At 37.4% G+C, this 27,183-nt stretch overlaps 1 protein-coding gene across 1 annotated transcript in view; it reads right to left on the bottom strand.

The window, feature by feature from the left end:
• Positions 1-27,183, bottom strand: part of LOC138176131 (basic helix-loop-helix ARNT-like protein 2) — an 81,488-nt gene that overhangs the window by 26,793 nt on the left and 27,512 nt on the right. Inside the window, exons 3-8 of the mRNA XM_069106894.1 lie at positions 26,757-26,795; positions 20,751-20,908; positions 13,647-13,726; positions 11,603-11,695; positions 9,322-9,439; positions 7,739-7,882 (exon numbers count right to left, since the gene is read on the bottom strand). Coding sequence (XP_068962995.1) covers positions 7,739-7,882; positions 9,322-9,439; positions 11,603-11,695; positions 13,647-13,726; positions 20,751-20,908; positions 26,757-26,795 — 632 coding nt within the window. The remainder of the gene's footprint in view (positions 1-7,738; positions 7,883-9,321; positions 9,440-11,602; positions 11,696-13,646; positions 13,727-20,750; positions 20,909-26,756; positions 26,796-27,183) is intronic.

Genomic DNA, 27,183 nt, shown 5'->3' with positions numbered 1-27,183 from the left:
GAAAGAAAGAAAGAAAGAAAGAAAGAAAGAAAGAAAGAAAGAAAGAAAGAAAGAAAGAAAGAAAGAAAGAAAGAAAGAAAGAAAGAAAGAAAGGAAGAAAGGAAGGAAGAAAGGAAGGAAGAAAGGAAGGAAGAAAGAAAGGGAAGGAAGGAGGGAAGAAGAAGGACAGAAAGGAGAAGGGAGGGAAGGGAAGGACAAAAAGAAAAGAGAGAAGAGAGAGAAAAAAGAAAATTAATTGAAGTCATTAGGAATACATTATAAAACTTTTTTCAGTCACAGCAGCAATAATTTTTCTTTGAAACTATGAATAAGTCAGAAAATGACAGATGAACTGACCATGTTTTAAAAGAATTCTGTTTTCTTCTGCTTTGTAGTCTTGATAACTGAAGAGATTCTGTCTCACTTTCTGGAAATTTAGCTATGCTTTCCCTATGAAAAGGGTTGGGGACCTGGCTATATTAGCAATAATATATTAATAATATATAATAATCGGGCGGCCAGGTGGCTCAGTGAGTAAGAGCACCAGCCCCAGTGTCGGGATGACCTGGGAGATCGAATCTGGGCTCAGATACTTAGCACCACACCCAGAAATAACTGGCCTTGTAACCTTGAGCAAGTTACTTAACCCCAATTGCTTAAAATAATAATAATAATATATAATAATCTATTATCATTATCTCAATCTATATTAACCCAATTATGGTTTCATAGCTAATATAATTTTTTAAATGAAGGCCATTAACATGTATTACAAAGCGTTTCACAACATATCTCCATCCTATTAACTGAGTGTTTAATAATTTTTCATTAATTTCTCAGATTTAGTTTGTTTTTGGGGGGGGAGGGAAAGGTTTTGAATATATTGCTGGCATATTCTAGAGGCATCATGGAACTAGTTAAAAGTAAAAAGGTATAGTTAAAATGGAGGGGGAAAGAGATTTCTTTTCAGTGGCCTGACAATACAGCTCAACTTCTAATCCTTTCATTTGACTTTGTCAGATCCTTGATAGAACAACTCAGGCTAAAATGTTAAATATTTCACAGAGTTCCTAGATTCATATTAACAAGAACAAAGTTGCAGTCAAAGCCAAAAGCGCTTGAGTCTTCAAAAACACACTGAACTCTAATTGTTAGTGCCTATAGATATGTTTGTTGTAGGCCCACGCAAATAGTCCAGTCATTGCATGGTGGGGAACAAATTCTGTTGGTCTAATTTTAATCTCCCCATAGTTCTGTGGGATCTTACATGGAGAGATGTTTCCAAAGACAACAAGACAGTTAGTTAAGATAGTGTTGTCTTTCTTATTGCCCCTTTGTTTCCATTATAATATAAATTAATATGTACATTATAATAATATATCACATGCTGTATATTTTATTATATATTAACGTGATACTTACATATGCTTATCCAGATTATGTAAAATTTATAAATAATAATAGTAATTTTCTATAGTTATTATCAATCCACTTGCTACTAATCATAGCCCACATTTAATAGCATTGCTATTTGAAACAATAAATAAGCCTCCAAATTTTCCATATTATGTCCTTGTCTCTTGCTACATTCTGTAGTTAGTTCCTCAGATAATCAGGGTGGAGGATAATGACACTGATTTTTACATTTTCAATAGGATTTTCAGTAAGACTTGCTGGTAATTTTAAAATTATTTTAAAAACCTCAATTATATTTTATTTCCAGTTTCAGGTTCTCTCCCTCTCTCACCCCCCACCCACTGAGAAGACAAATATATTTTTAATCATGCAAAGTAGAAAAATAATTTAATTCACCAAAAATATTTTATGGACATAATTTTCTAGGAAGAATCATGTGTTCTTATTTGAGGCATATTGAAGGTCTGGTTTTTGTCTTTGGTTTTATTTGTTGTTGTTTTGTTTTGTTTGCTTACTTCAAGGTCCAGTGCAACTCCTTCCTCTTCTACAAAACCTTCAAATAACTCTCCAGGCTACAGAGGCCTCTACCTTCCTTTGAATTCATCACACTTTTTATTGGACCTACTCATTTGACAAATAAACACAAACAGTCTCTATATCTTAGAATCATAGATATATTATACTCTCATTTACTTTATCATGATTTTGCTTTTTTTATTTTTCAATTAGACTGTGAGATCCTAAAGAATAAGACTATGTTTTATTATTTTTTTTGGAGGCAATCAGGGTTAAGTGACTTGCCCAGGATCACACAGCTAGTAAGTGTCTGAGGCAGTATTTTAGTTTGTGTCCTCCTAACTCCAGGGCTGATGCTCTATTCACTGTGTCACCTAGATGCCCCTGTCTTATTACTTTTATATTTTTGCCTTTTTTTTGGAGGGCAATTAGGGTTAAGTAACTTGCCCAAGGTTACATGGCTAGTTTTTTTGTTGTCTTAATACTTATTGATTCAAAACCCATAGAATTTTAGAACTGGAACCTCAGAGATATTTAGGCTGGCAGTTCTTAAAATGTGGTCTGAGGTCCAAAATCTTCACAAGGAATGCCTGAGGCTAAAACTATTTTCAGGATAATACTAATATGTTATTTGCCTATTAAAATACCCCCTCTATTTTCCAATTCCTTATCTATGTAAGGTCAGATTTTCTTCATAAACTTTAACCAAAACAACAGAATCTAGTTGCCTTCTATTAGACATTTTATTAAAAAGAGATTTGCAAACCTATAGAAAACATTGCTACTCTTCTCCTGCAATTTGTTTTGGAAAATAATGGTTATTTTTATCAAAAAATATGTGAGTTATGTTAACATGCAATAGGTTTTTTGTTATTTTAAAATGAATAAAGATTTAAACATTTATCAGCTTTAATTTAAAAAACAGTAAAGATAAACAAATATAACCCACCTAAACAAAAAAAAACTCTTTGGGGTCCTCAATAATTTTTAAGAGTTTAAGGGGTCTTAAGACTAAAAAAGTTCAGAACCCCTAATCTAGTTTTCACAGCTCTTCTGTACCCCCTTCAGTGCTTTTCCCATGGCAGACATTTTTAAAATATTTGTTAATTTAAAGTAAATATTAAGACAGAATGTGTTCACATAGTAGCCAATGACTTTGCCATAAATGAAATATCAAAGATGTCAAAGGGAGCTAGTGTAAACTCCTTGGGGGCAGGCAGTTCCATTTTTCCCAGCTAGAAGCAATGAACCTGGAGTCAGGAAGACCTGAGTTCAAATCCTATACCAGATACTAGTTGTGTGACCCTAAGTAAGGCAAATCACTTAACCTATGTATGACTCAGTTTCCTCATCTGTTAAATGGAGATTAAAAACAGCACCTACTTTCCAATGTTGTGAGGATAAAATGAGATAACTGTAAAAGCTTTGTAAACCTTAATAAAGGGCTATATAAATGCTAACTGTTACGATCATTATTTTTATCTTTATATATTATCTTTTTGCTTTATAGTTTTATATTTTCTCTTTATATATAGCATCAGGAAAGACATCTTATAGTGAGTACCTGAGCTGAGCCTCGAAGGAAGTTAAAAATTCTAAGACATTAAGAGAAAAAGGCTTACATTCCAGGCATGGAGAATAACCTAAAAGTATACAAGTGGAAGATGCAGTGCCCTCTCAGGCAACAATGAGATGGTCAACCACAGAAGCTCAAGGGATGAGGGTATGAAATTAGTATGGAAGAAAGGCTGCATCCAGGCTGTGAAGGGTTCTAAATGCCAATCTGAGGATTTTGTATTTATTGTAGAAGCAATAGGTAACTACTAAAGATTCTTGAGCAGAGGAAAGATATAGTCAAACCTGTGTTTTCAGAAGACTGTTTGGATAGCTGGACGAAGGATGGATTAAGGAAGGATGGGTCAGAAGAGGGGCATACAACTAGGAGCCTACTGTTGTAATAGTCCAAGTGAGAGACGATGGGAACTTGATGCACAGTATGGGCTGTGTGAACGGAGAGCCAATAGATGAAAAAGATGCTGTGGAAGTAGACTTACCATTTGATTAGATGTGAGAGAGAGGGAGATTGAACATTTAAGGATGACTCCTAGGATGCAGACCTGGTTGGCTAGATTCTGGAAAGCAATTTGGGACTATGCCCCCAAATGTACCAAGCTGCTCATACTCTCGACCCAACTATATATGACTTCTAGGACTGTACCCCAAAGGAATCAGAGAGGAAAAGGACCTGTATGTACAAAAATGTCTATAGTAGCTTTTTTCATGACCGTCAAATATTGGGAACCAAAGGGCTGTCTTTCTATTGCAGAATGACTAAACAGATTTTGGTACATGAAAATAATGGACTGTAACTGTGCCATAAGAAATGATTAAATGGAACATTTCAGAGAAATTAGGGAAAACCTCTATGAATGAAAATAAAATACACAACTTGCCTCCTAGCAGAGAGATTATGAACTTAAAACAGAAACACACATTTTTGTACATAGCCAAAGTAGGACTTTTTCTTGCCAAACTATATCTTTAGATATATATTGTATATATTTAGATATATGTTGTATATTTAGATATATATTGTATATATTTAGAGTTTCTTCATGTGCTCAATTGGGAGAGGAAGTAATGGGAGTAACAGATTAATAAAATTTTTTAAAAATTAAATTTAAATATCTGGATGGCTGGAAGTATTGTAGTGCCCTTAATAAACAGACATTTCCAAGAAGGATGAATTTAAGGGGGAAAGTAAGGGTTTATCTTTTGACATTTTGATTTTGAGAAACCCATCAGGAGACTGGAGCTCAAGAGAGAGTTTTTGTTGTTGTTCAGTCATTTTGGTTGTATCTAATTCTGTGTGATCCCATTTGGGGTTTTCTTGGCAAAGAAGTTTGCCATTTCCTTCTCCAGATCATTTCATAGATGAAGAAACTGAGGCAGACAGGGTTAAGTGACTCGCCCAGGGTCACACAGCTAGTAAGAGTCTGAAGTCAGTTTTGGAACTCATGAAGATAAGTCTTCCTGACTGTAAGCCCAGCATTCTATACACTGCACTACCTAGCTGTCCCTGAGAGAGTAGGGCTGGATATACAGATTTGGGAATCATCTGAATAGAAATGATATTTGAACTCACGGAAGCTGATAATAAGATCACTAAGGGAGGGCGTGTGCACACACGCGCGCACACATTGAAAGGTGCCCAGAACAGAACCTTGAGAGACAACCACAGTTAGGGGGAAGGGATCTGGAGTTTTACCCAGCAAGGGAGAAGGAATAATTAGATTAAGCAGAACAACAACATGAAGAGTTGAAGAAGCAGAAAGTGTAGGGTGAGGGAATGGCCGACTGTGTCCAAGGGAGTAGAAAAACTGCGGAGGGTGACTAAGAAAAGGCCAGATTTAATTACTAAGAGATCATTTATAACCTCAGACAGTGGTTTCCATGGCATGGTAGAATCAGAAGCCCAAGTATAAGGAGGTAAGGAGTGAGACATAAGGAAGTAGAGGCAAGGAACAGATTTTTTTTCCAAGAGTTTAATGATGAGGGGCAGTTAGGTGGCGCAGTGAATAGAGCACTGGCCCTGGAGTCAGGAGGACCTGAGTTCAAATCCGACCTCAGACACTTAACACTTACTGTGTGACCTTGGGCAAGTCACTTAACCCCAATTGCCCTGCCTTCTCCCCCCCCTCCAAAAAGCAAAAAAAAAAAGAGCTTAATAATGAAATGGAGGAGAGGGATAGGGGATGATACCTTGAGAGTGAAGAAGGGAGCAGTGGGGGTTTTTTGTTTTCTTTTAAAAGATGGGAATGACCTGAGCATATTTATAGGCAACAGTCAAAGGATGAAGAGACATTTAATCACAAGAAGGGAGGGGATGGAATGATGAGATAAAGGGCTAGCCTTGGCAATGAGAAGAGGCACATCTTTCTTAGAGATTAGAGCAAATAAGAAGAGACTGGGAGATAACGTAAAATGAGTTTTGAGGTATAAATTGGAGGAGAGAGGTTTAGTAGTTTTAAAGTACAAAGAGTACCTTATAAGTACTCTTAAGAGGGCAACAGGGCTGGGTTAGGAAACCTCATAAGGGAAAAGAGGTTTTAGAATAGCCATTGCAAGAGAGTGTGATTGACAACCAGGAAAGAATAAAAAGGCTATTTTGCATCAGTGAGGGTTCAGTTGAGATTAGATGACATAAATTATTAGTGGATTAAGTCAGCATTCTAGTATGACTTCTTCAAGCTTGTTACTTCTTAAGCAATTGGATACTTTGTCCCACTTCTACCCCACCCCCAGGCCTCCTCACAATATCAAAGCCAAATTTAGTGCAGACCGTAAGCATGGATACAACCCATGACAGTTCAGAACTCCTTAATTTAAGAGATCTATCAGCATCAGCCTCCTCGGGAACTGGGATTACCAGCACGTGCCACCACGGAGCACTCTTTCCTCATACTGCTCAAATGTATTCTACAGTGTGTTGGAGGGTGAGCTTAAGAGGATAAGAAGGGACTGGCTCACAAGTCAATCAATTAATATTCTATTTTAGATGGGTTACCAGTAATCACTTTCCCCTGTAAATTATCTTGCTATATTTTGCCATATTGATATGTACCATAAAAACAATCATGATCCATTCTTCTTATTGGATTCAATTTGGTAGCACACAGCATTAGTGTATTTCCTGCCAAATTATGATAATTCATACTTTATCAAGGTATAAAGACAGTAAATCTAGTGTAGAATTCCATCACATATTCCTTGTCTGTGTGCCAAGATAGGGAGATAGACAGATACAACATTGGTACTAAGAATGTACACAGAACAAAATACACTTACTTTCCTTATAAGCCAATCTGATGGAAACTGAGAGTATTACACTTAATTTATTTAGCATATATTCATGGCCAAAGTCCAAAAGGCCTCTGAAAGCCCTTAAATTTCCAGACTAAGTTTCATGGATAAGAATAAAAGTAATTGAACATGAAAATGCCCACAATGAAAATCTGTAAATGGATCACAAGGAAATATAACCAGAAATTTAACAAAAGAACTGGTCTTATTATGAAACACAAAACTTACATTAAAAGAAAATCAGTGAGGTTTTTTGTAATAGTATAATTTCCTAATATATTTTTGAAAGGAACTAAATTTCGCTAAGACTTGTAATTTGAAGGTTTTTAATTAGAAGAGAAGGGAGTACAAGATAGCTGTCTTCAAAATATATGAAGGGCTATCATATGAAAAAGGGATTAAATTTATTTTGCTTGGCCAAAGCTAGGACCGGTTTGTAGAAGGTACAGAGATAGGTTTTAGCTCAATGTAAAGAAAATCTTCATAACAATCAAAGATATACAAAGTCAAATCAACTCCCTTGGGAGGTAGTAGGTTTCACTTAACAAAAGGCTTTCAAGCAAAGACCACTTGCTGGGGATGTTGCAGAGTTATGAGAATGTTTTTGAATTATAAGTTGGAGTAGATAGCCACTGAGATCCATTCCAACTTGGAGATACTGTGATTATAACTATCACTTTTACTCCTTCCCCAATTTTCCTCTTTCGATCCAAATGAACAGATTTTTACCAGCTCCTTTAAGATCGTGGGGAATAGGACGAAGCGTTGATTTGATTCTGGGGTAAATCTGATGAGTCTGAATAACCAATGTAGACAATTAAACTAAATAATATTGTTTTCTTCCTCTTCTCAAGAGGCTTTTGCTTGATTGATGTTGAAATTACATCTCATTTTGTGTGGTTACCACCTAGGGACATTAATTTTATTTTCAAAAACAAAATCACTTGATATTTCAAAAAGATACCTTTCTTCTTTGAGTTGGGTAAGCATTCTTGTTCTTCTTTGATTGAAGGTCTATAAGACTTTATCCGACAAAAAAAGGACCGTCTTGCACCAGAATACAGATGAGTTGTTCCAGCAGGGAAATTTGCTCGAACTTGAAAGCCAGCTTTCACAATACATATGGGTGAGAGAATCATCAGAAAAAATGTTTTCAAGCAATAATGAAAGTCTTGCTCCCTAACACTTTTTAACCACTTCTCACATTTCTCTGTTTACAGTACATGAAAAAAATTGTCTTTGTGCTTTAATATGACAGTCAAATATTAACAAAATGACTGCAACATAGATCCAAAAATAGTAGTTACAAGAGAAATCTATCCTAATTTTATGTAATCTCATTTTGAATTTTAAAACCTTACATTTTTTCTTTGAATAAATTTTTTTGAAGTATAGAAGGAATAATTAGTTGACATCTATAAATACAGTTCAAATGTGAGGAGGAAAACTCCCTAGTAAATAGATAACATAACAGTGATCTGCTCATAAAAAACCCTAATTTTTTGCCCAATTCATATTTCACCATCATTTTCATACTTCAAGGATCTATGATTTCATCAGTGTGAAGCCTCTCTCCACTGAAACAGATCATGATTAATTAAATTATAAGTCAAGTGACATATAAGAAACATTAATGAACTTGTTTATGAGCCTGTTTAATGACTTGTTTTGACTAAAATAATAAATCATATGGTAACCATATTGCAGGTGAGGATCTTCCTTGAACTTAGCCAAGCTTCTCTTCACACATCAGATTTATAGTCTATCACCAAATCTGAATACAAAGCCTTTCTGGTTTGATAAGGTCTGCTAACTGCACAACAAGATGAGGCATCAGAAGAGATGTTTGTTACAGGTGTTCTTTTCTTCCCTTTGATCTCTCTTTGTCTCTCTGTCTCTGTCTGCCTCTCCTATGATATCATTGGTATCAGGATCTTCCAGTGAGAAACTTCCTCTACCATACTAATGCAGACTGGCAGCTTCTCTACTTCTTAAGATTGTTAGAGGATTTCCTTGGGAATTGAGAGGTTAGGTGACTTGCTCAGAGTCACACAGACAGTATATGTCAGAAGTGGAACTCAAACTCAGGTTTTTATGACTCTGAGATCATCTGTCTATCTACTATCAATTCCTTTCATATTCTTATGTTACAAAGGCATGAATGTTATATGATCTAAATTTCATTGACGTTTACTACTTAAAGTTGTGTGGCTCTGAGTGAATAAATCATTATGCTTTGGTAAATGAATATAAGAATGCCGCAGATCAATGATGGTTGCTGAGAATGACAGCAGAACAGGGCTCTGATTCTAGAACAATGTCTTCCACCTTAGAGAGAAAACATTTGAAAGCAAAAATGTCACTTTATTATGCAAAATAAAAGACTTTTTGATATGGCTTTTAAAAGATTGTTTATAGATTTAAACAGTAGAGCCTAACAATGTATGCATATTTGAATAAGTTGGTACTGTGATGTATGAATGCTTGATCTCAACTTTTAAACAACTAATCATAGTCTTTTAAAATAGTGATCATGGTAACACTTACTTTTGGCATCTATCAGCTTCTCTCTTGGCAAAATGTCAGAAGAAGAAAGCTGTTCCTTTACTTTGGCAACATCTTTTGGATGTAAGTAGTCAAATAAGCTTTGTCCAGTCAAACTTGCCTAATTGTAAGATAGACTGTTCATTTCAAAGCAGTATAATAAATCCTACTCCCACTTTCCCTCCCAGGTACACAAAATATATACGGTTACTTTTGTTGAAGTTCATAATGAACAAAGAAATTTTCATGATACAGTGTAAACTTAAACTAATCCATTTTATATTTGGGGTAAATATTATTCACTTCCTCTATATCCTCTCCCAAATCCTCCCCATTTTCCTTCCCATCTCTCTGCCAAGAGTCAACACAACCGATAAATTCAACTCAATACCATACATTTCGAAATCCATACACTTGCATTCTAATCATACTAGGATATACCCTAAAGTCATTTAGCCCAGAAAAGTAGGAAAATATTGTAAATTAAAACGTGGTAGACAAAGATAGCAGTGATTCTATAAAATTCTAGTAAAGGATAAAGTCATTCCAAAAAAGAACAAAGGGATGTGTAATGCCAGATATAAACCAAACCAAATCTATGACCAAAATAACAACCCAGCTGTCCTTTGAGTGTGCCATGTGATTCCTTCTTCCATACCTTTGGCTCACACCATTTCTGAAACCTGGAAAGCTCTTATTTCATTATCTCTGTTTCTTTCATTCCTACTCATCACACTTCCACTTCCTTTCCCAATCACTCCTACTTACAAAGATTTCTCTTATGACTCCTTGTTGTTTGTATACTGTTCTCCCTGCCTGGAAATTTTTCTCCTCTCTTCTCCAATTACCTAAGTTCTAACTTTTTGTGCCTTTGTGATAGAGTGGAAAGAGAACTGAATTATAGAAAAAACTAAAGTTGTCAGTTAATCAAAAGGCAATGGAAATGTATACAGTTGGTGAGTAGGTTACAATACACTACTGAAGAGGAACTGAGCAGAAGGAAGTAGCATAAAAGACATTATCACAGAGATATGTAATACAAAAATGACATGGGCTTATCACATAAGGAAAGTGAAGGATAACTTATGGCTATCCAATCACTATCTAGCAAATCTATCCAAGCACTATTTAGTGCTCTATCGAAATCTGCAAAATGTCAAGAGACTTGGAAGACCAACAGGCGACAACAGAGAGGTGATGGGCTAGAGGTGAAGAATGAGAGAGACATCCTTGGACATAGCTAATGGATTTGTTTTGCTTGACTATGTTTATTGGTTATTAGGAAAAATTGGGAGGAGTAGATGCAAAGGGGGAAAATAATAATGCAAAAACAAAGAATGATAAGGGCATAAGTGAAGTACTTTTTTAAAGTGTACAGAATAGAAGGAAATTCAGAAGGAAATCCCGACAAGCAGGACAACTTTGGAACTAAAATGTGGAATGTATTATCTACTTTACACTTAGGTATATGCGAAGGAGACTTATGATTTGTGAATAATGCTCTTTTTTCTGTTCTCTGTATTTGAAATGCTCATGTCTGCTGGTGTTTAGAAAGCTCAGAATAAAAAAAGTTTTAATTGAAAATTAATTTAAAAATCAATTAAATTAAAAATTGCTTTAAAAAAGGAGACCTGGAGGAAAGATCCTTGTAGTTTAAGTGGATTCCTTGTGAACAATTTATCTGAAAATATGTACAATGACTGTACAGGATGAAAAGTTGTGGATAGATTATGAATAGATTATAATCTAAACTGTAGGAGGAAGTACCCACATGGAAGAGATCACAGATCTATACCAGTCTTGAAGTTCAGCTAGATACTGATTAGTGCAAATAATGAATTCCCTTGAAGTCACTTTATTTGAATTTGTGTTACATTTCCATTGAATTGGAACCAATTGTCATCTTTCATATAATTATAACTTCAAACAGTGAGAATTTAAATACATGCAACTACTTCAGGGGATTTGGTATTCCCATTAATCCAACCTACCAGTTTTTCAATATAACAGTTTCTTAATAAGCAATCTAACCCAAAGGGAATTCATTAGTCCTTGAGGAATGAAGCAAGTGCTATTATCACAGTAACATGCACTCAAGGGCATGTTTTGAAACAGTATCATGCAAGATTATATTGGGAACATTCTCAATAGGAATATGCTTTTGGAATTTTAACATTAGTGAATAGAAAGAAGTTACTTAGGTCCAATATATTTGTTAAAAAAAAAGTTAAAAATAAAACTGTTGTAAAACTACCCTAAGTTTTTGAAAAGTAGCGTGACATACCTGATCATAATTAAGTGTTTTGGAGACTGATTTAGAGACGAACAGAATTCTTCCTCTATCACATCCAACAACAAATAAGAACCCATCTGCAACCTATAATTAATAATAATAATAATGTTACAAGTAATTCTTTTTCATATTTTGAAAGGTTTGATTTTGAAGAAAATATTGTGGCCTATAGAAAAAACTAGGTCTTCATTTGCTTCATTCAATTTACATTCATTTTACAATACAATTTACATTCATTCAATTTACATCATAAGAAAAATTCAACAAAATGTAAAAGATAAATACAGTATATAAGATCCTTAAATTAAATCTAAGCATAAACTCATGCTTTTGAATGGAAAAGAAAGCTCAGACATAGAATACATTGCACTGGTCTTAAAGGTTATCATATCTCTTTTCATTACAATATTTCTAATGTATCAGTGACATACACTTTGGGATCACATTTTTATTTTAAAAGGAGTTAGAAAAGTTTGCCATTTTTTCACTTAACCTTTCACAACCCTAGTTGTTCAGACCACATGAACAAAACATCTGCTACTGTCCATGGACAACATATTCTAATTGCAGGCTCACACTTTGAGGAGTGACTGAACCTCTTGAAAGTTAACCTGAGGGGCGGCTAGGTGGCGCAGTGAATATATCACCGGCCCTGGAGTCAGGAAGAACTGAGTTCAAATTTGGCCTCAGACACTTAAAACAAAATTAGCTGTGTGACCTTGGGCAAGCCACTTAACCTCAATTGCCCTGCCATCCCCCTCTAATAAAAAAGCAAAAAAAAAAAAAAGAAGATATTCAGAATAAATTGGAAAGTCTAATGGAGTTCAGTAAACAAGACCAGCATGATATTAGTATATGACAAGAAAAGTAAGGACTAGTGAAAAAAGTAACAAATAATATTGCATTATTTGCTTTAAACATTCTATATGCATATTTGAAGGTTCAGTAGGGAATATGGTTTAATAACTTCAGTCATAACTCTTTACTATAAAAGGAGCTAGAAAAGTAGGCTAATCTCTCAGCTTCCATCAGAGCTTGAAACTGGTAGCTCAGATCACATGGGCACATGAACAACTAACACAGGACCTGGTTGGTGATGCTGCTGTTCCCTAATCATAGAAAGGGGGGGGGTAATTTTTGAGAAAGATGAACCTAAAGCCCAAACACAGGAAGTGAAGATGACGGTGAATGTGCCAAGTCATTTGTTGATAATCACTTAATCAGAGTTTTATATTATGTATAGAGATATAGGTCCTGAAAGAAGAGAAAATAGATGGGTGAATTCTGAGGGAGTGGGCATGGGGATGGGAAAATAATAATTAAAAAATAATGACATATTTGTTGTCATTTAGTCATTTTGGTTGTGTCTGACTCTTCATGATCCCATTTTGGAGTTTTCTTGGCAAAGATACTAGAGTGGTTTGCCATTTCCTTCTTGAGTTCATTTAACAGATGAGGAAACAGAGGTAAACAGGGTTAAGTGACTTGCCCAGGGTCACATAGCTAGTAAAAGTCTAAGACCAGAGTGGAACTCAGGAAGATGAGTCCTGATTCCAAGTCCAACACTCTATCCACTGTGCCAACTGCCTGCCTATGTATGTATGTATGTATGTATGTATGTATGTATGTACGAACATATGTTTCTTTAATGTTTGTGAAATGTTTACATACAAGAAAGATCTCTGGACATCAGAGCAGCTAGTGGAGTTGGTGAGTTTGGGAGGAAACATGAAAGCACCATATCCATTAGGTGGAATACTGGGCTAACGATAAAGGAACAACAGCCACAAACTATCTTACCTCATAATTTTGCTTAGTCTTGTCTACTAACACTCCTTCCCTACCTTCTTGACTCTGAAACTCACGTACTATGGCCAAACCTGCATGTTTCCTTTTACTATAATAAAAAAAGCAAGGCTCATTGTTCCAAAGAGGAAACAGGGTAAAGACCTTCCTTCCCCCCTCCTCCCTTCAGTCAAACAAAAAGGAAAGGCAAATAAGGACAAGAATGGAGGAAATATATGTCTTGACTTACCTTGAGGATTAAATGTCTCAGCTCATCATCTTGTATAAATGTAGGCCTGTAATTATCTCCTGCATAAGAACTGGTAGAGCCTAAAAATAAGAAGCAAACATAAAAAGGTCCTGAAAACACATTCCAGGATGAAACATACATTGTTTTCCAGAAATCTTTTTAAAACAGTGTATTTTCATGAAGCTAGTAGACAACCATATTTGGACCTACAATGGAAGCTGGTGAAAGGAATTCTGCTCCTTGAGGCAAACCTGTTTTTCTTCCCCAATCTTAAGTGAAGGAAATATAAATGATTTACTCTGGAACTGTGATTGTATAAGATATGAGACTGTATGTGACTTACCTTTTGGGGTAAAAGTGTACAGTCAAGTTGGGGTAGCTTGGTGGCACAGTACATAGAGTACAGGGCCTGAAGGCAGGAAGACTCCTCTTCCTGAGTTCAAATCTGGTCTCAGATGCTTACGAGTTGTGTGAACCTGGGCAAGTCACTTAACCACCCCGTTTGCCTCAGTTTCCTCATCTGTAAAATGAACTGGAGAAGGAAATGGAAAACCACTCCAGTATCTTTGCCAAGAAAACCCCAAATGGTGTCACAAAGAGTTGGAAATGACTGATAACAACTGAACAAAAATATAGTTAAATGATTTACCTAAGGATGGGACCTGGAAGTTTCATTTTTACTGGTGTGGTCCCTAAAAGACCATAGATTTAGAACTGGAAGGGACTTTCAGGAGTCCTTCAAGTCCAGCTACCTCATTTTGCAGATGAAGAAACTGAGGTTGAAAGAGGTTAATTGATTACAAAACTAGTAAGCCTCTGAGTCAGGATCTGAACTCAGGTCTTTCCTGACTTCAAGCCCAACTCTTTATATACTGTACCACCTAGCTGCCTTCCTGAAATCATCCTTTTTTTCTTTCTATGTTGTGAGAATTCTTTATTTGCTTTCAAATGACATATTAATGGACGGAGGTAACTACGTATTTTTTTTAACTCATGTGCAAAACACAACGAATACTTTCTATGTAAAGAGCTTTTATTTAGTTCAATAGTGTTTGGCACTTGATAGGTGCTTAATAAATGTTCGTTCATTTCCTTGCTCAGTGATATCTAGCAGCATCTTTGCTGCTAATATATTATGTTTGGCTGACTGGTTAAGGAAAGTAGCGCAGACTGGATACGCTGTTTTCCTGTGTTCAAAATGCCATAAGGGGAAGCAAGCAGCACCATGGAGGCGGATGCTCTTTTCTGCATTGTAGCACTCCAAGTTAAAGCAAATTACCTCCTACTCTGGAACGGAACACAAGCAACCTACCGTCATAGGGCTGGGAGGGATCTCAGATCAAGAAATACTCAATAAACCCAAGGAAAAGCTACAGTAAGTACACTTTACCAACCCAAGTCCATCCAAAGAGATAACCAGAAACTTTGCAGGAATTTGGGAAGAGGTTCAGTCAGAAAAACCTAGCTAAAAGGGCAGTTCTCTGAAGCTAGGGAGGCCTGCAGACTGAAGCTGCAGAATAGGGAATGAAAGAGAGAGCCCTGGAGAGAGTACAGCTCTGTTACTCTGACCGCAAGACAGGATCTGAAGCCTCTGTACTAAGAATGGAGTCATAATGAGCTTGTACCTTAGACTGGATTAGCCCAGAACAGATCACCCCTGGTATCACTCTGGAAGACAAAGCAGACCATCTCATTACCTCCTTGTGGCGTCTGCCTTTTAAGTAAGAATACTTACTTATAAAGAATAGCTGGAGCAACCTCTGTAGTATACTAAGAACAGAGGGTTCATTACCACTACCCTCCCCCAGCTGATACAGATCAGTACTAATGAAAATGTCATCATTCCATCAAGAAGTACAATCTTACACAAGTAACAGACCCCTTGAAAATCAGATTGGATCAGGCAGAGATCTGTGACTCTGTGAGACAGCAAGAAATGCTAGAACAAAAATTGAAAGACTGAAAAAAATATCAGAAAATGGAAGGTACCTTCTATAAAAAACAAATGACCTTGAAAACAGGTCAAGGAAGGAGAACTTCAGAGTCATCAAACTAGATGAAAGCCTAGATCAGGCATGGGGAACTTGTGACCTTGGGTCCTCATATGGCCCTCTAGGTCCTCAAGTGCAGCCCTCTGACTGAATCCAAACTTCACAGAACAAATCCCCTTAATAAAAGGATTTATTCTGTAAAGTTTGTACTCAGTCAGCAAGCCACACCTAAGGACCTAGAATGCCACATGTGGCCTCCAGGCTACAGGTTCCCTACCCCTCACCTAGACCATAAAAAGAGCAAAGAAACCATATTTCAAGAAATCATGAATGAAAACTGTCCAGACCTAAAAGAATCTCAAGGTAAAATGAAAACAGAAAGAATCTACTAGTCCTCTCTGGAAAGAAAACCCCAAAATGAAAATGCCTGAACCTCAGCTAAAATCCAGAGCTTAGAGTATGACAGTTGACAAGTATTTATAGAACAAGGGAAAGGAAGGAGATGGGTAGAGAAAGGCCTCCCACAGAATGTATGATTTGAATGGAGTTTTCTGCCTTCTAGCTTCCCTTGCTTTCTGTTATTTCTATGATTTGTTCTTTGACCTACTAATCCTTTGATTTGTTATAATTGTTATTTACTCTTCAATTAATTTTAGTCCTTTCTTCAAAGGCCCATTATTGAATATAATTTTCCTTGCACTGTGGTTGGTAAATGATATGTTTGATATTTCTGCTTTTTATGAATTTGAATTTTTATGCCTTAGGACATGATCAGCTGAAGGGCAGCAACCTGCTGGAGAAGATATGAAGAAATAACAGAAAATTTCATTAAAGAAAATGACAATTGAGAAAATACTTTGGATATGCTTCAGGTTGTCAAAGTCCTGTAAGGCCTAAACTTTCTTTGATATTTTTTTTTGTACCAGCTTTTTTTTTTAAGTCCTCCTAATAGTATTTGACATTCTTTTAAAGACTTGAGTTCAATTCAATTCAACATGCATTTATTAAGCACCCACTGTATGCACAGTATTGTCCTTGCCTTCACAGAGAATATAGCCTAATGGAGAATAAGACATCAACTCTTACATTTTAAGTACATTAGAGAATTACAAAACAAAGCGCTAAGGAGGGTCCAAAAGAGGAAACTCATTAATAAGCCCAGAATCATGGCAGACTTTGTGTAGGAGCTTACATCTGAGCTGATTTCAGGGTCTGTCGGGGTCATTAAAAGGAACCAGGGAGGTTTAACTTAAAGAAAAGAAGGGTTAAGAGAAGTGAGTCTGGAGATGTATTTCTTTTTTTTTTAGAGATTGCCAAAGGTAAGAAAGATTGACTTATTATATTTGCGCCCAGAGGGCATTGAATTGAATTGAATCAGACAGAAGCTAGAGACAGGCACATTTTGGCTCAATATAAAAATTAACTTCTTGGCAATCATTAAGTGCCGTGCAACTGGAGATCTTCAAGCAGAGACTGACTTGTTGGTCGTCAGGAATGTCGTAAGGGGTTTCACATAGAGGGATTGGACTAGATGGTATTTTGTTGTGAACATTAAGATGCTATGACTGATTTGTTTCTGTTATAAAAGCTTAAGGAAAATGTTATGTAAACTTCATAGCAACTTTCACTGATGCCAAAAGATCAACTAATCTATTACACAACATACTGCGATTAAAAATCGGGTCCCAGAAAATTCCCCCCCAAAAAAGGCTCCTCCCACCATTGACCATTCCACTTCCATCACCAGGAGCTTCAGGACCTGTTTGCCTCCCAATTGATCTATTGAATACCTGCCTTACTGTATCTTTTAGGATACAGCACACATACCAGACCTATGAAAGCTACTTTACTAGGTCCCTCATGTACAGCACAGTGCTATAGAAACTGCATGAATCTGGAATGAGAGGACCTCTTCAAACAGAGCCTTTGGTCATTAGCTACCTGTGTAGCTCCCTCCACACTTCAATACTTCCCTAGGATATCATCCCTGCACTGGCTACACTCTCCTCTCCTCCTGATCTGGAGCCAGTGGGGGGCCAGTTCAATCTACACTATCCTCTACTCTTTGCCCCCTTGTCCTATTGCTGAGGCCTTGCCAGACTTCAACCTTGGATTACATCCACTATCTATAGCCTTCACTCTTATCCACATGCGGTTGAATCAAACTGGAGGAAACCACAAATCCATGCTGCTTCAGTCTACTACAAATTTATGTTATATAAACTCTACTCGGCCCTCATATCAACAAGGCAATCCTTTACCCATGATGAAAGTGCTATCCACCTCCAGAGAGAGAACTGATGAATTCTGAGTGCAGACTGAAGCGTACTTTTTTTACTTTATTTTTCTTGTTTGTGTGTGTGTGTGTGTGCTTTTGTAATACAGAAATATGTTTTGCAGGACTTCATATGTATAATCTACATTACATTGTTTGGCTTCACAAGGGGTGGGAAAGGGGCAGGGGCAGAAGGGAGAGAGAAAATTTGGAACTCAGAATTTCAAAAAATGATTGTTAAAAAAATTTTTAATATATTTGGGAAATATTTAATGAAATAAATAAAATTTAAAAAAAAAAACAAGGCAATTTTACTTTTACTCCACTCTCAATGATTCTTTTTTTTTTTTTGGAAGGGCAATTGGGATTAAGTTACTTGCCCAAGGTCACATGGCTAGTAAGTGTTACATGTCTGAGGTCAAATTTGAACTCAGGACCTCCTGACTCCAGGGCCTGTGCTCTTTTCATTGGGCCACCTAGCCATCCCTCTCATTGATTCTTTTTTTTTTTTTTAAATGCTTTATTAGCCTCTGATTTACGTCATTCATTTCCGCCAGATTTTGAGTTACAAATTTTCTCCCTGTTTTTCCCCTACCTGCCACCCCAAAATAGCAGTCCCACAGGATATCCCCTCCTCCAATCCTCTCTCCCATATTTTCTCCCATACCCCTTTTGACTTTTCCAGTGGATTTCTATGCCCCAGTGCCTGTATATCTTATTTCCCAGTTACATGTAAAATAGTATTAATAGTGGTATATATAAATATATATTTAAATATTTGATTTTAAAACTTTGAATTCCAGATTCATTCCCTTCCTCCCTTGTCTCCCACCCTTACTGGGAAGATAAGCAGTTCAGTATAGGTTGTACATGTGTGGCTAATGCAAAACAATAACATAGTAGATATATTGTAAAAGACTGACTATATTTCCCTCCTTCCTATCGCACCTCCCACTTGTTCTATTCTCTGCTTTGATCCCGTCCCTTTTCAAAAGTGGGTGCTTCCAACTTCCCTCCCCCCCAGCCTGCCCTCCCTTCCATCATCCCCCCTCTTATCCCCTTCCCCCCTACTCTCCTAGAGGGTGAGATACCCTATTTAGTGTGTATTTCATTCCCTCCCCAAGCCAAATTCAATGGGAATAAGGTTGACCCATTCCCTTTTGCCTTCCTATTCTTCCCCTCCATTGTAACCATTTTCCCTTGCCTCTTCTATATGAGATAGTTTACCCCATTCTGTCTCTCCCCATCTCCTCTCATTATATTTCTCTCTCACCTCTTAATTTCACCTTTTAAGTATCATCCCTTCCTGTTAAATTGGTCCTGTGCCCTCTATCTATGTGTACCTGTAAATATATATACACACATTCACATATGTATTCACATGCCCATATACCCTCATATATAGACATATATAATATATATAATATATATATATATATATATATATATTTCTATTCCCTTCAACTACTGAGAAAAGTTTCATAAGATAAAATTACTATTTTTCCAGGTAGGAATGTTAATAGTTCAACTTTGATAAATTCCTTATGATTCCTTTTCCCTGTTTACCTTCTCATGCTTCTCTTGCTTCTTATATCTGAATGTCAAATTTTCTTTTCAACTCTTGTTTTTTCAGTAAGAATGCTTGAAAGTCCTCTATTCCACTGAATGACCATATTTTCCCCTGAAACATGATACTCAGTTTTGCTGGGTAGGTGACTCTTGGTTTTAATCCCAGCTCCTTTGACCTCCGGAATATCATATTCCAATCCCTTCGATCCCTAAGTGTAGAAGCTGCCAGATCCTGGGTTATCCTGATTGTGTTTCCACAATATTCAAATGGTTTCTTCCTGGCTGCTTGTAATATTCTCTCCTTAATCTGGGAATTCCGGAACCTAGCTATAACATTCCTAGAAGTTTTCTTTTTGGGATCTTTTTCAGGAGGTGATCGGTGGATTCTTTCAACCTCTATTTTGCCCTCCAGTTCTAAACCCTAGTTCTGGCCCCTGTCACTTCTCTCCTATACTTATATAATAGCCTTTAAATTGGTCTCCCTGCTTGAATTATCTCCCCACTCCAATCCATCTTCCATACACCTACCAAGGTTATTTTCCTAAAGCACAATCCTGACCACATCATTTCCCTGCTTAATAAATCCCTTTTACCCTCAGGATCAAATACAAAGTTCTCTGGCATTTAAGCCTTTTGAAAGCTGGGCACTTCACATTTTACTCTTCTCCATACTTTAGGGTGCAGCAATACTGGTCTACTTGTTATTCCTCAAATATGGTGCTTCCTCTCTCATACACCCCTTCAGCTTGTCCCTTGTACTTGGAACAATCTTTCTCTTTTGTTGTTGTTCAGTCACGTCTGACAATTCATGACCCTGTATGGGGTTTTCTTGGCAAAGATACTGGAGTGGTTTGCCATTTCATCCTCCAGTGGATTAAGACAAACAGGTTTAAGTGACTTGCCAAGGTCACACAGCTCCTGAGTGTCTGGGGCCAAATTTGAATTCATGTCTTCCTGAATCCAGCCCTAGTGGCGAGCCACTTCGCTGTCTTTCTTCCTCTTTACTTTCCTGCTCCTGGGCATCACTGGCTTCTTAAAGACTCAGATCAAATGCTACTTTCTGTAGGAGGCCTTCCTAGAGAACTCAGTCACTGGAGCCATTCATTCCCTTTATGGTTCTTTCCTTCTACTCTTGAAAATGACTATTCATTTACATGTCACCTCCCTCATTCATATGCAAGACTAATGAGACACAGCTGAAAAGAAGGCGGTCACTAGTTTAGAACAAGAAATTATCATATAACTGAAAAAAAATGCTTCCCCACTTACCTTTTAAGGACTTCAAATGCTGCACAGCCATTCTCAGTACAGTAAGTTTGTCCAGCTTACGGGCCACGGGATTGCAATGAGGGATCATAGCAGATAGTTCTTCAATTAAATTATTCATTTTATCTCTCCTCCGTTTTTCTGTCTGACTATGTGCTTCTCTGAAAAGAAATAATTTCACTTCAGTGTAAAATTTTTTTTAAATGTAGTGACTAATACAAGAATTATCTTAGACGATCAGCCCAGAAAGTATATCTATTTAACTTTTCCTTTATTCCTGTAATACCTTGACAATAGGGTCATAGAATCATACATTTAGAGCTAACAGGGCCATTAAATCTAACTTCCTCATTTTACAAAAGAGGAAACTCAAGCACAGAAACATTAAGTGACTTGTCCAGAGTTACACAGCTGCTAAATATCTGAGGTAAGGTCTGAAATGAGGTCTTCTATATTCAAAGTCCAGAGTTCTAGTCACTACTCCAGGCTATTGATAAAAATTTCTTGGGAGAAGATGGCAGAGTAAAAACAGGAACTTGCTGAGCTCCTGCCCCAACCACTTCTAATACTTGTAAAATATGACTTAAACAAACTTTAGAGCTACAGAACCCACAAAATGACAAAGAGAAAAAATCTCCCACTGAAGGCAGCCTGGTAGGCCGGCAGGAAGGGTCTATCACATGAGGCTGGGAGCCGAGCATAGTCCTGCATGAGCCACCACCCAGGTCCAGATTCAGGGCAGCCCTGACCAGCAACACAGACCAGCTGGAGCCAATCACCAGCGGTTTCCAGACTTCTTAACCCATAAACGCCAAAGAGAAAGTAAAAGGTCAGTAGGGAACTCTGTTGCAATTGGGAAGAGAAGAGCACCGTCCGGCCCCTGTGGTGGCAGAGGCACGGTGGCTGCAGCTGCTGCCATGTGGCTTCCTCAAGAGTTCCTGGCCTGAAGATTGTAGGAGAACCAAGCGACCATTCAGAGGGTTTTTTTTTTTGACCTGCTTAGATCTGGGTCGCAGCTTGTGGTGGCTATAGAGAGGGTGCCCTCCTCATAGCTGTGACAACATTTGCAAAAACCCCAGCAATTTGGGACGAAGCTCTCTCCACTCTGGAAGAAGAGTACTGCTGTGGCAAAGAGTTCAAAAGTCAAGTGATTGGCTGGCAAGATGAGCAAGCAGAGGAAGCACAATCAGACCACAGAATCCTTTCTGGGGGGCAAAAAGGATCAAAACATGGAACTAGAAGAAGACAATGAAGTCAAAACTCCTGCATCAAAAGCTTCCAAGAAAAATATGAACTGCTTACAGGCCATGGAGGAGCTCAAGAAGGATTTTGAAAATCAAGAGAAGTGGAGAAAAAATTGGGAAGAGAAATAAGAATGATGCAAGAAAATCATGAAAAGCAAGTCAGCAGCTTGCTAAGGAGACCCAAAAAATACTGAAAAAAAATCTTTAAAAAAATAGACTGGGGTGGCTGGATGGTACAGTGAGTGGAGCACTGGCCCTGGAGTCAGGAGGACCTGAGTTCCGATCCGGCCTCTGACACTTAGAACAAGAGCGGGCTCTGTGACCTTGGGCAAATCACTTAACCCCAATTGCCCTCCCCCCCCAAAAGAAGCAAAATAAAAAAAATAGACTAACTCAAATGGCAAAAGAGGTCCAAAAAGGCCATAATGAGGAGAAGAATGCCTTAAAAAGACGAATTGGCCAGATGGAAAAGCAATTTCAAAGACTCATTGAAGAGAATAATTCCTTCAAAATTAGATTGGAGCAAATGGAAGCTAATGACTTTATGAGAAATCAAGATAATATAAAACAGATCCAAACAAATGAAAAAATAGAAGGCAAGGTCAAATATCTTATTGGAAAAACCACTGACCGGGAAAATAGGTCCAGAGAGATAATTTTAAAATTATTGGACTACCTAAAAGTCTTGACCAAAAAGAACCTAGAAATTATCCTTCAAGAAATTCTCAAGGAAAAATGCCCTGATATTCTAAAACCAGAGGGCAAAATAGAAACTGAAAGAATTCACTGATCACTTCTTGAAAAAGATCCCAAAAAGAAAACTCCTAGGAATATCATAGCCAAATTTCAGAGTTCCCAGGCCAAGAAGAAAATATAACAAGCTGTCAGGAAGAAACAATTTGAGTATTGTGGAAACACAATCAGGATAACACAAGACCTAGAAGCTTCTACCTTAAGGGAACAAAGGGCTTGGAATATGATATTGCGGAGGTCAAAGGAGCTAGGATTAAAACCAAGAATCACATTCCCAGCAAAACTGAGTATAATGCTTCAGGGGAAAATATGGTCACTCAATGAAATAGAGGACTTTTAAGTATTCTTGATGAAAAAACCAGAGCTGAACAAAAAATTTGACTTTCAACTACAGGAAGCAAGAGAAGCTAAACAGGAAAAAGAAATCATAAGGAACTTATTAAAGTTGAACTATTTGCATTCCTACATAGAAAAACAATAACTATAACTCATGAGACTTTTCTCAGTATGAGGATAGTTAAAGGGAATATATATGTATACATACATATATATGTATGTATAGGAGGGTGTATGTGTGTATAAATACATATGTGAGTGTGTATATGTGTGTACATGTATACATAGAGGGCACAGGGTCAGTTTAATAAGAAGGGATGATATCTAAAAAATAAAATCAAGAGGTGAGAGAGGAATACAATGGGAGAAGGAGAAAGGGAGAGATAAAATAGGGTAAATTATCTCATATAAAAGAGACAAGAGAAAGCTGTTACAATGGAGGGGAAGAGCAGAATGGTGAAAGGGAATTGGTCAACCTTCTCTCATTGAATTTGGCTTAAGGAGGGAATAACATACATGCTCAATTGGGTATCTTACCCTACAGGAAAATAAGGAGGAAGGGGATAAGAGGTGGGGATCATAGAAGGGAGGGCAGATTGTGGGAGAGGGTAGTTAGAAGCAAACACTTTTGAAAAGTGACATGGTCAAAGGAGAAAATAATAAATCGGGGGCAAGATAGGATGGAGGGAAATACTACTAGTCTTTCACAATATAACTACTATGGAAATGTTTTGCATAGCTACACATGTACAACCTATATTGAATTGTTTATCTTTCCAGTGGAGGTGGGTGAGGAGGGAAGAAGGGAAAGAATCTGGAACTCAAAGTTTTAAAACAAATGTTAAAATAAAACTTCTTGGGATTTCTATAAACTCATGAAATCCTTTTCCACTTTTTTTTTCTTTCCATTCTCATACTTATCTGCACATTAGCTCCCAAGTAGCTTAGGTTTTTCTACTTAATTTGCCAGTGGTTCACATTCAAATGGAAAATAATGGCCACTAGGTTATTGGCATGGACAATAACTGTATTGTAGATGGTTCAAGTCTGGAAGACCTGAGTTCAAAGCCAGCCTCAGATACTGTAATGGAAATGCAAATTTAAAGATCTTCCCTGCCTCTAGGCTAAAGTGCACCTGGAGCCTGGGGTGGGAGGCTTGTTTTTCAGTTGATAACTTTTTGATTGGCCAGTGGGTCCAAAAGGTTGTTACATTCTCTGAGCCAGGAGAAGGCTATATAATCCCTGATGTGTAGCTTTGTTTTGGGGGCTCACTTTGAGAAGTGTTCTGTGATTTGATATGGATTCTGGGAAGCTGTTGTCCAGAGCACCCCGGCTTTGAAAAACCCAGATGTTGAAACCCAGATAATGATTTGGTATGGATGTAATAGCTGGACAGTTTGGAAAGCTGTCTACTTGATCTGTTTCTGTCTTGATAATTCTGCCTGTATGCTTTGAAGTTCGGGGTGCTGACCTTTTTCCCCTGAACGAGGTAAACGATATATGTTTGACTGATTAAAGTAAGCTTGTTAACCCATTTTGAGTTGCTTTCCTTTATCAAAGCAGATCCAAGAACCTGTGTTGGCAGCAAACCCTGAGGACGCTTAGGGTGCTTGCTGCCACAGATACGTACTATTATGTAACCCTGGGCAAGACACTTAACCTTTGGTTGACTCAGTTTCCTCATCTACAAAATGGGGATAATAATATTACCTACCTTTCAGGGTTATGATAAGGACCAAATAAGATAATAATTATAACCCCCTTAGCAGAGTTCTTGGCACATATTAAGTGCTATATAAATATTAGGAAGAAGATGGCGGTGAGGATGATGTTAATGATGCTGGAAATGGAAGTTCAAGGTGGGTTCCAGACCTGTGATTTCATCACTGTAGGTAACCTCTGGTGTGGGAATGCCTTCCACCAATATAGATTAGAGGCTCATTGTCTTATAGAGCACTGAGAGCTTCCTCTGGTCATACAGTGAATGTCTGAGGCAGGAGGGACTGAACACAAGGCTTCCTGACTCCAAGGCTAATCTTCTACCCACTACATAAGAGGTATTAAATACTCACTGATACAACACTCCCAAGTGCTGCCCAAACTAAATTAAAATGTATTGGGGAAATATTTAACAAAATAAATGAAAATACAATAGAACACAAATAATGTTAACATATGATTTTCTCAGTCAATATTTAGCCAACAAGGATCCAGTTCTGTTTGTCTCTGAATTTTCACTGCACCTCACCATTGTTGTTGGTTTTGTTCAGTGGTTTTTCAGTTGTGTTTAACTCTCCATGAGCCCATTTGGGTTTTCTTAACAAAGATGCTAGGTTTGCCATTTCCTTCTCCAGTTCATTTTTCAGGTGAGGAAACTGAGGCAAAGAGGATTAAGTGACGTGCCCAGGGTCACACAGATAGTAATTGTCTGAGGCCATATTTGAACTCAGTGATATGAGTCTTTCTGACTCCAGACAGGGCATTCTATCCACTACGCCTCCTCTCTGCCATCATACCAAAATTTGTATATCCCACTCAAATTCTAAGCCTTCATTACCAGACAATTTCTGAATTAAAATATTATTATCATCCTCACGGACTCCATTTATTGATTTTTCCCTTTTCTTTCTGATTGTGCATTAGCCTTAATACTAAAATGGACCCAGAAGCTGGATGCCAGAAGTTTTATAGAGCAGGACTAAGATAATTGCTTTGAGAAGAAAGCTTGGAATAAACTGCCTCTATCTGAAGTCCATTAATCATGGGAGGCAGTCAGCCAAAAAGATTAATCAACCAATTTGTGAATTATCAGGGCCATGGTTTTTCCTCCTGTCTTTTTCTGGGCCATTTAGCATTTCTGGGCCTTTATTAGCATTTTCATCAGAAAGTGGGCAAAATGGAGAGGAAACACAATGGAAATGACTCAGTCCTGCCAGTTAATAGCTATGATACAATTGGCTTAAGGTTTGATGGAAGAAAAGGTCAAAACTACTGACTAAAATAATGTTTAGGCTTTACATGAGTATTTCAGTCATCTTCCCAAGGATATTTAAGAGCTAGCTACATAACCTGGATCTATTTTTCCTCCAAAAATTTCACAGTTTAAAGAGCTGTTCAAAATGAATTTTTAAAAAGTGAGTATTGATTATTTAAGCAGAAATAATATCTAAAGTAATCAAGAAGGGCAGCAAATGGGAGGAAATCACTATTCCCATTCTCTTTTTTCTTTTTTTCCTTTTGTTTTTTTAAAGCCATCAGGGTTAAGTAACTTGCTCAAGGTTACACAGCCAGTTATTTCTGGGTGTGGTGCTAAGTATCTGAGCCCAGATTTGATCCCCAGGTCATCCTGACACTGGAGCCGGCGCTCTTACTTGCTGAGCCACCTGGCCACCCCTAAGCAATTGGGGTTAAGTAACTTGCTCAAGGTAACACGGCCAGGTGTTTCTGGGTGGGTGCTAAGTGTCTGAGCCTGGATTCGATCCCCAGGTCATCTCGACACTGGAGCCGGCGCTCTTACTTGCTGTGCTACCTGGCCGCCCCCTCTTTTTTCTTAACAAGAATAAAAAGTCTAAGGAGAACCCAATCCATTTCTGACAACTTCCAAGAACATCAACTAAAGACTGTTTGTTAGAAACAAATATTACCAAAACATCGACCAACTCACATATTAATGTACCTGAACGACTTCATTTTCACTTGTTCACCATCTTCCATTCTACAAGAGAACAGGATAAAGTATGAAACTCTATGAAAAAGCCTTTCACATTAATCTTGGAAGAGAAATCCAATACCTAGTATTATGAAACCAAGTCTAATCAAACTGAATCCCCTTAAATCCTTGGTTATAGAAGCTATGACCTAGCACACAGAGCTCTCAACATATTATCACATGCAGAAGCTGTCCTCCAATGAACAGTGCCATAGAGCTCTTCAATCCCTTCTCAGGGATAAAGACAATATTACAATGGCTTACCATCTACATGCAAAATTTATCCTACTTTCAGCAATCTCTTATCAAGCTTTCCTTTTGGCTTCTTAAGTCCCCAGAAATCTTATAAGACTTTATAATCTCAACAACAAAAACTGAATCACTAGGAAGGGTG

Source organism: Petaurus breviceps, unplaced genomic scaffold (genome assembly GCF_028583685.1).
Source record: "Petaurus breviceps papuanus isolate PSGF00001 unplaced genomic scaffold, PetGlider_PUasm1.0 81, whole genome shotgun sequence".
NCBI classification, from domain to species: domain Eukaryota; kingdom Metazoa; phylum Chordata; class Mammalia; order Diprotodontia; family Petauridae; genus Petaurus; species Petaurus breviceps.
This window is presented reverse-complemented; position numbering and strand designations above follow the sequence as displayed.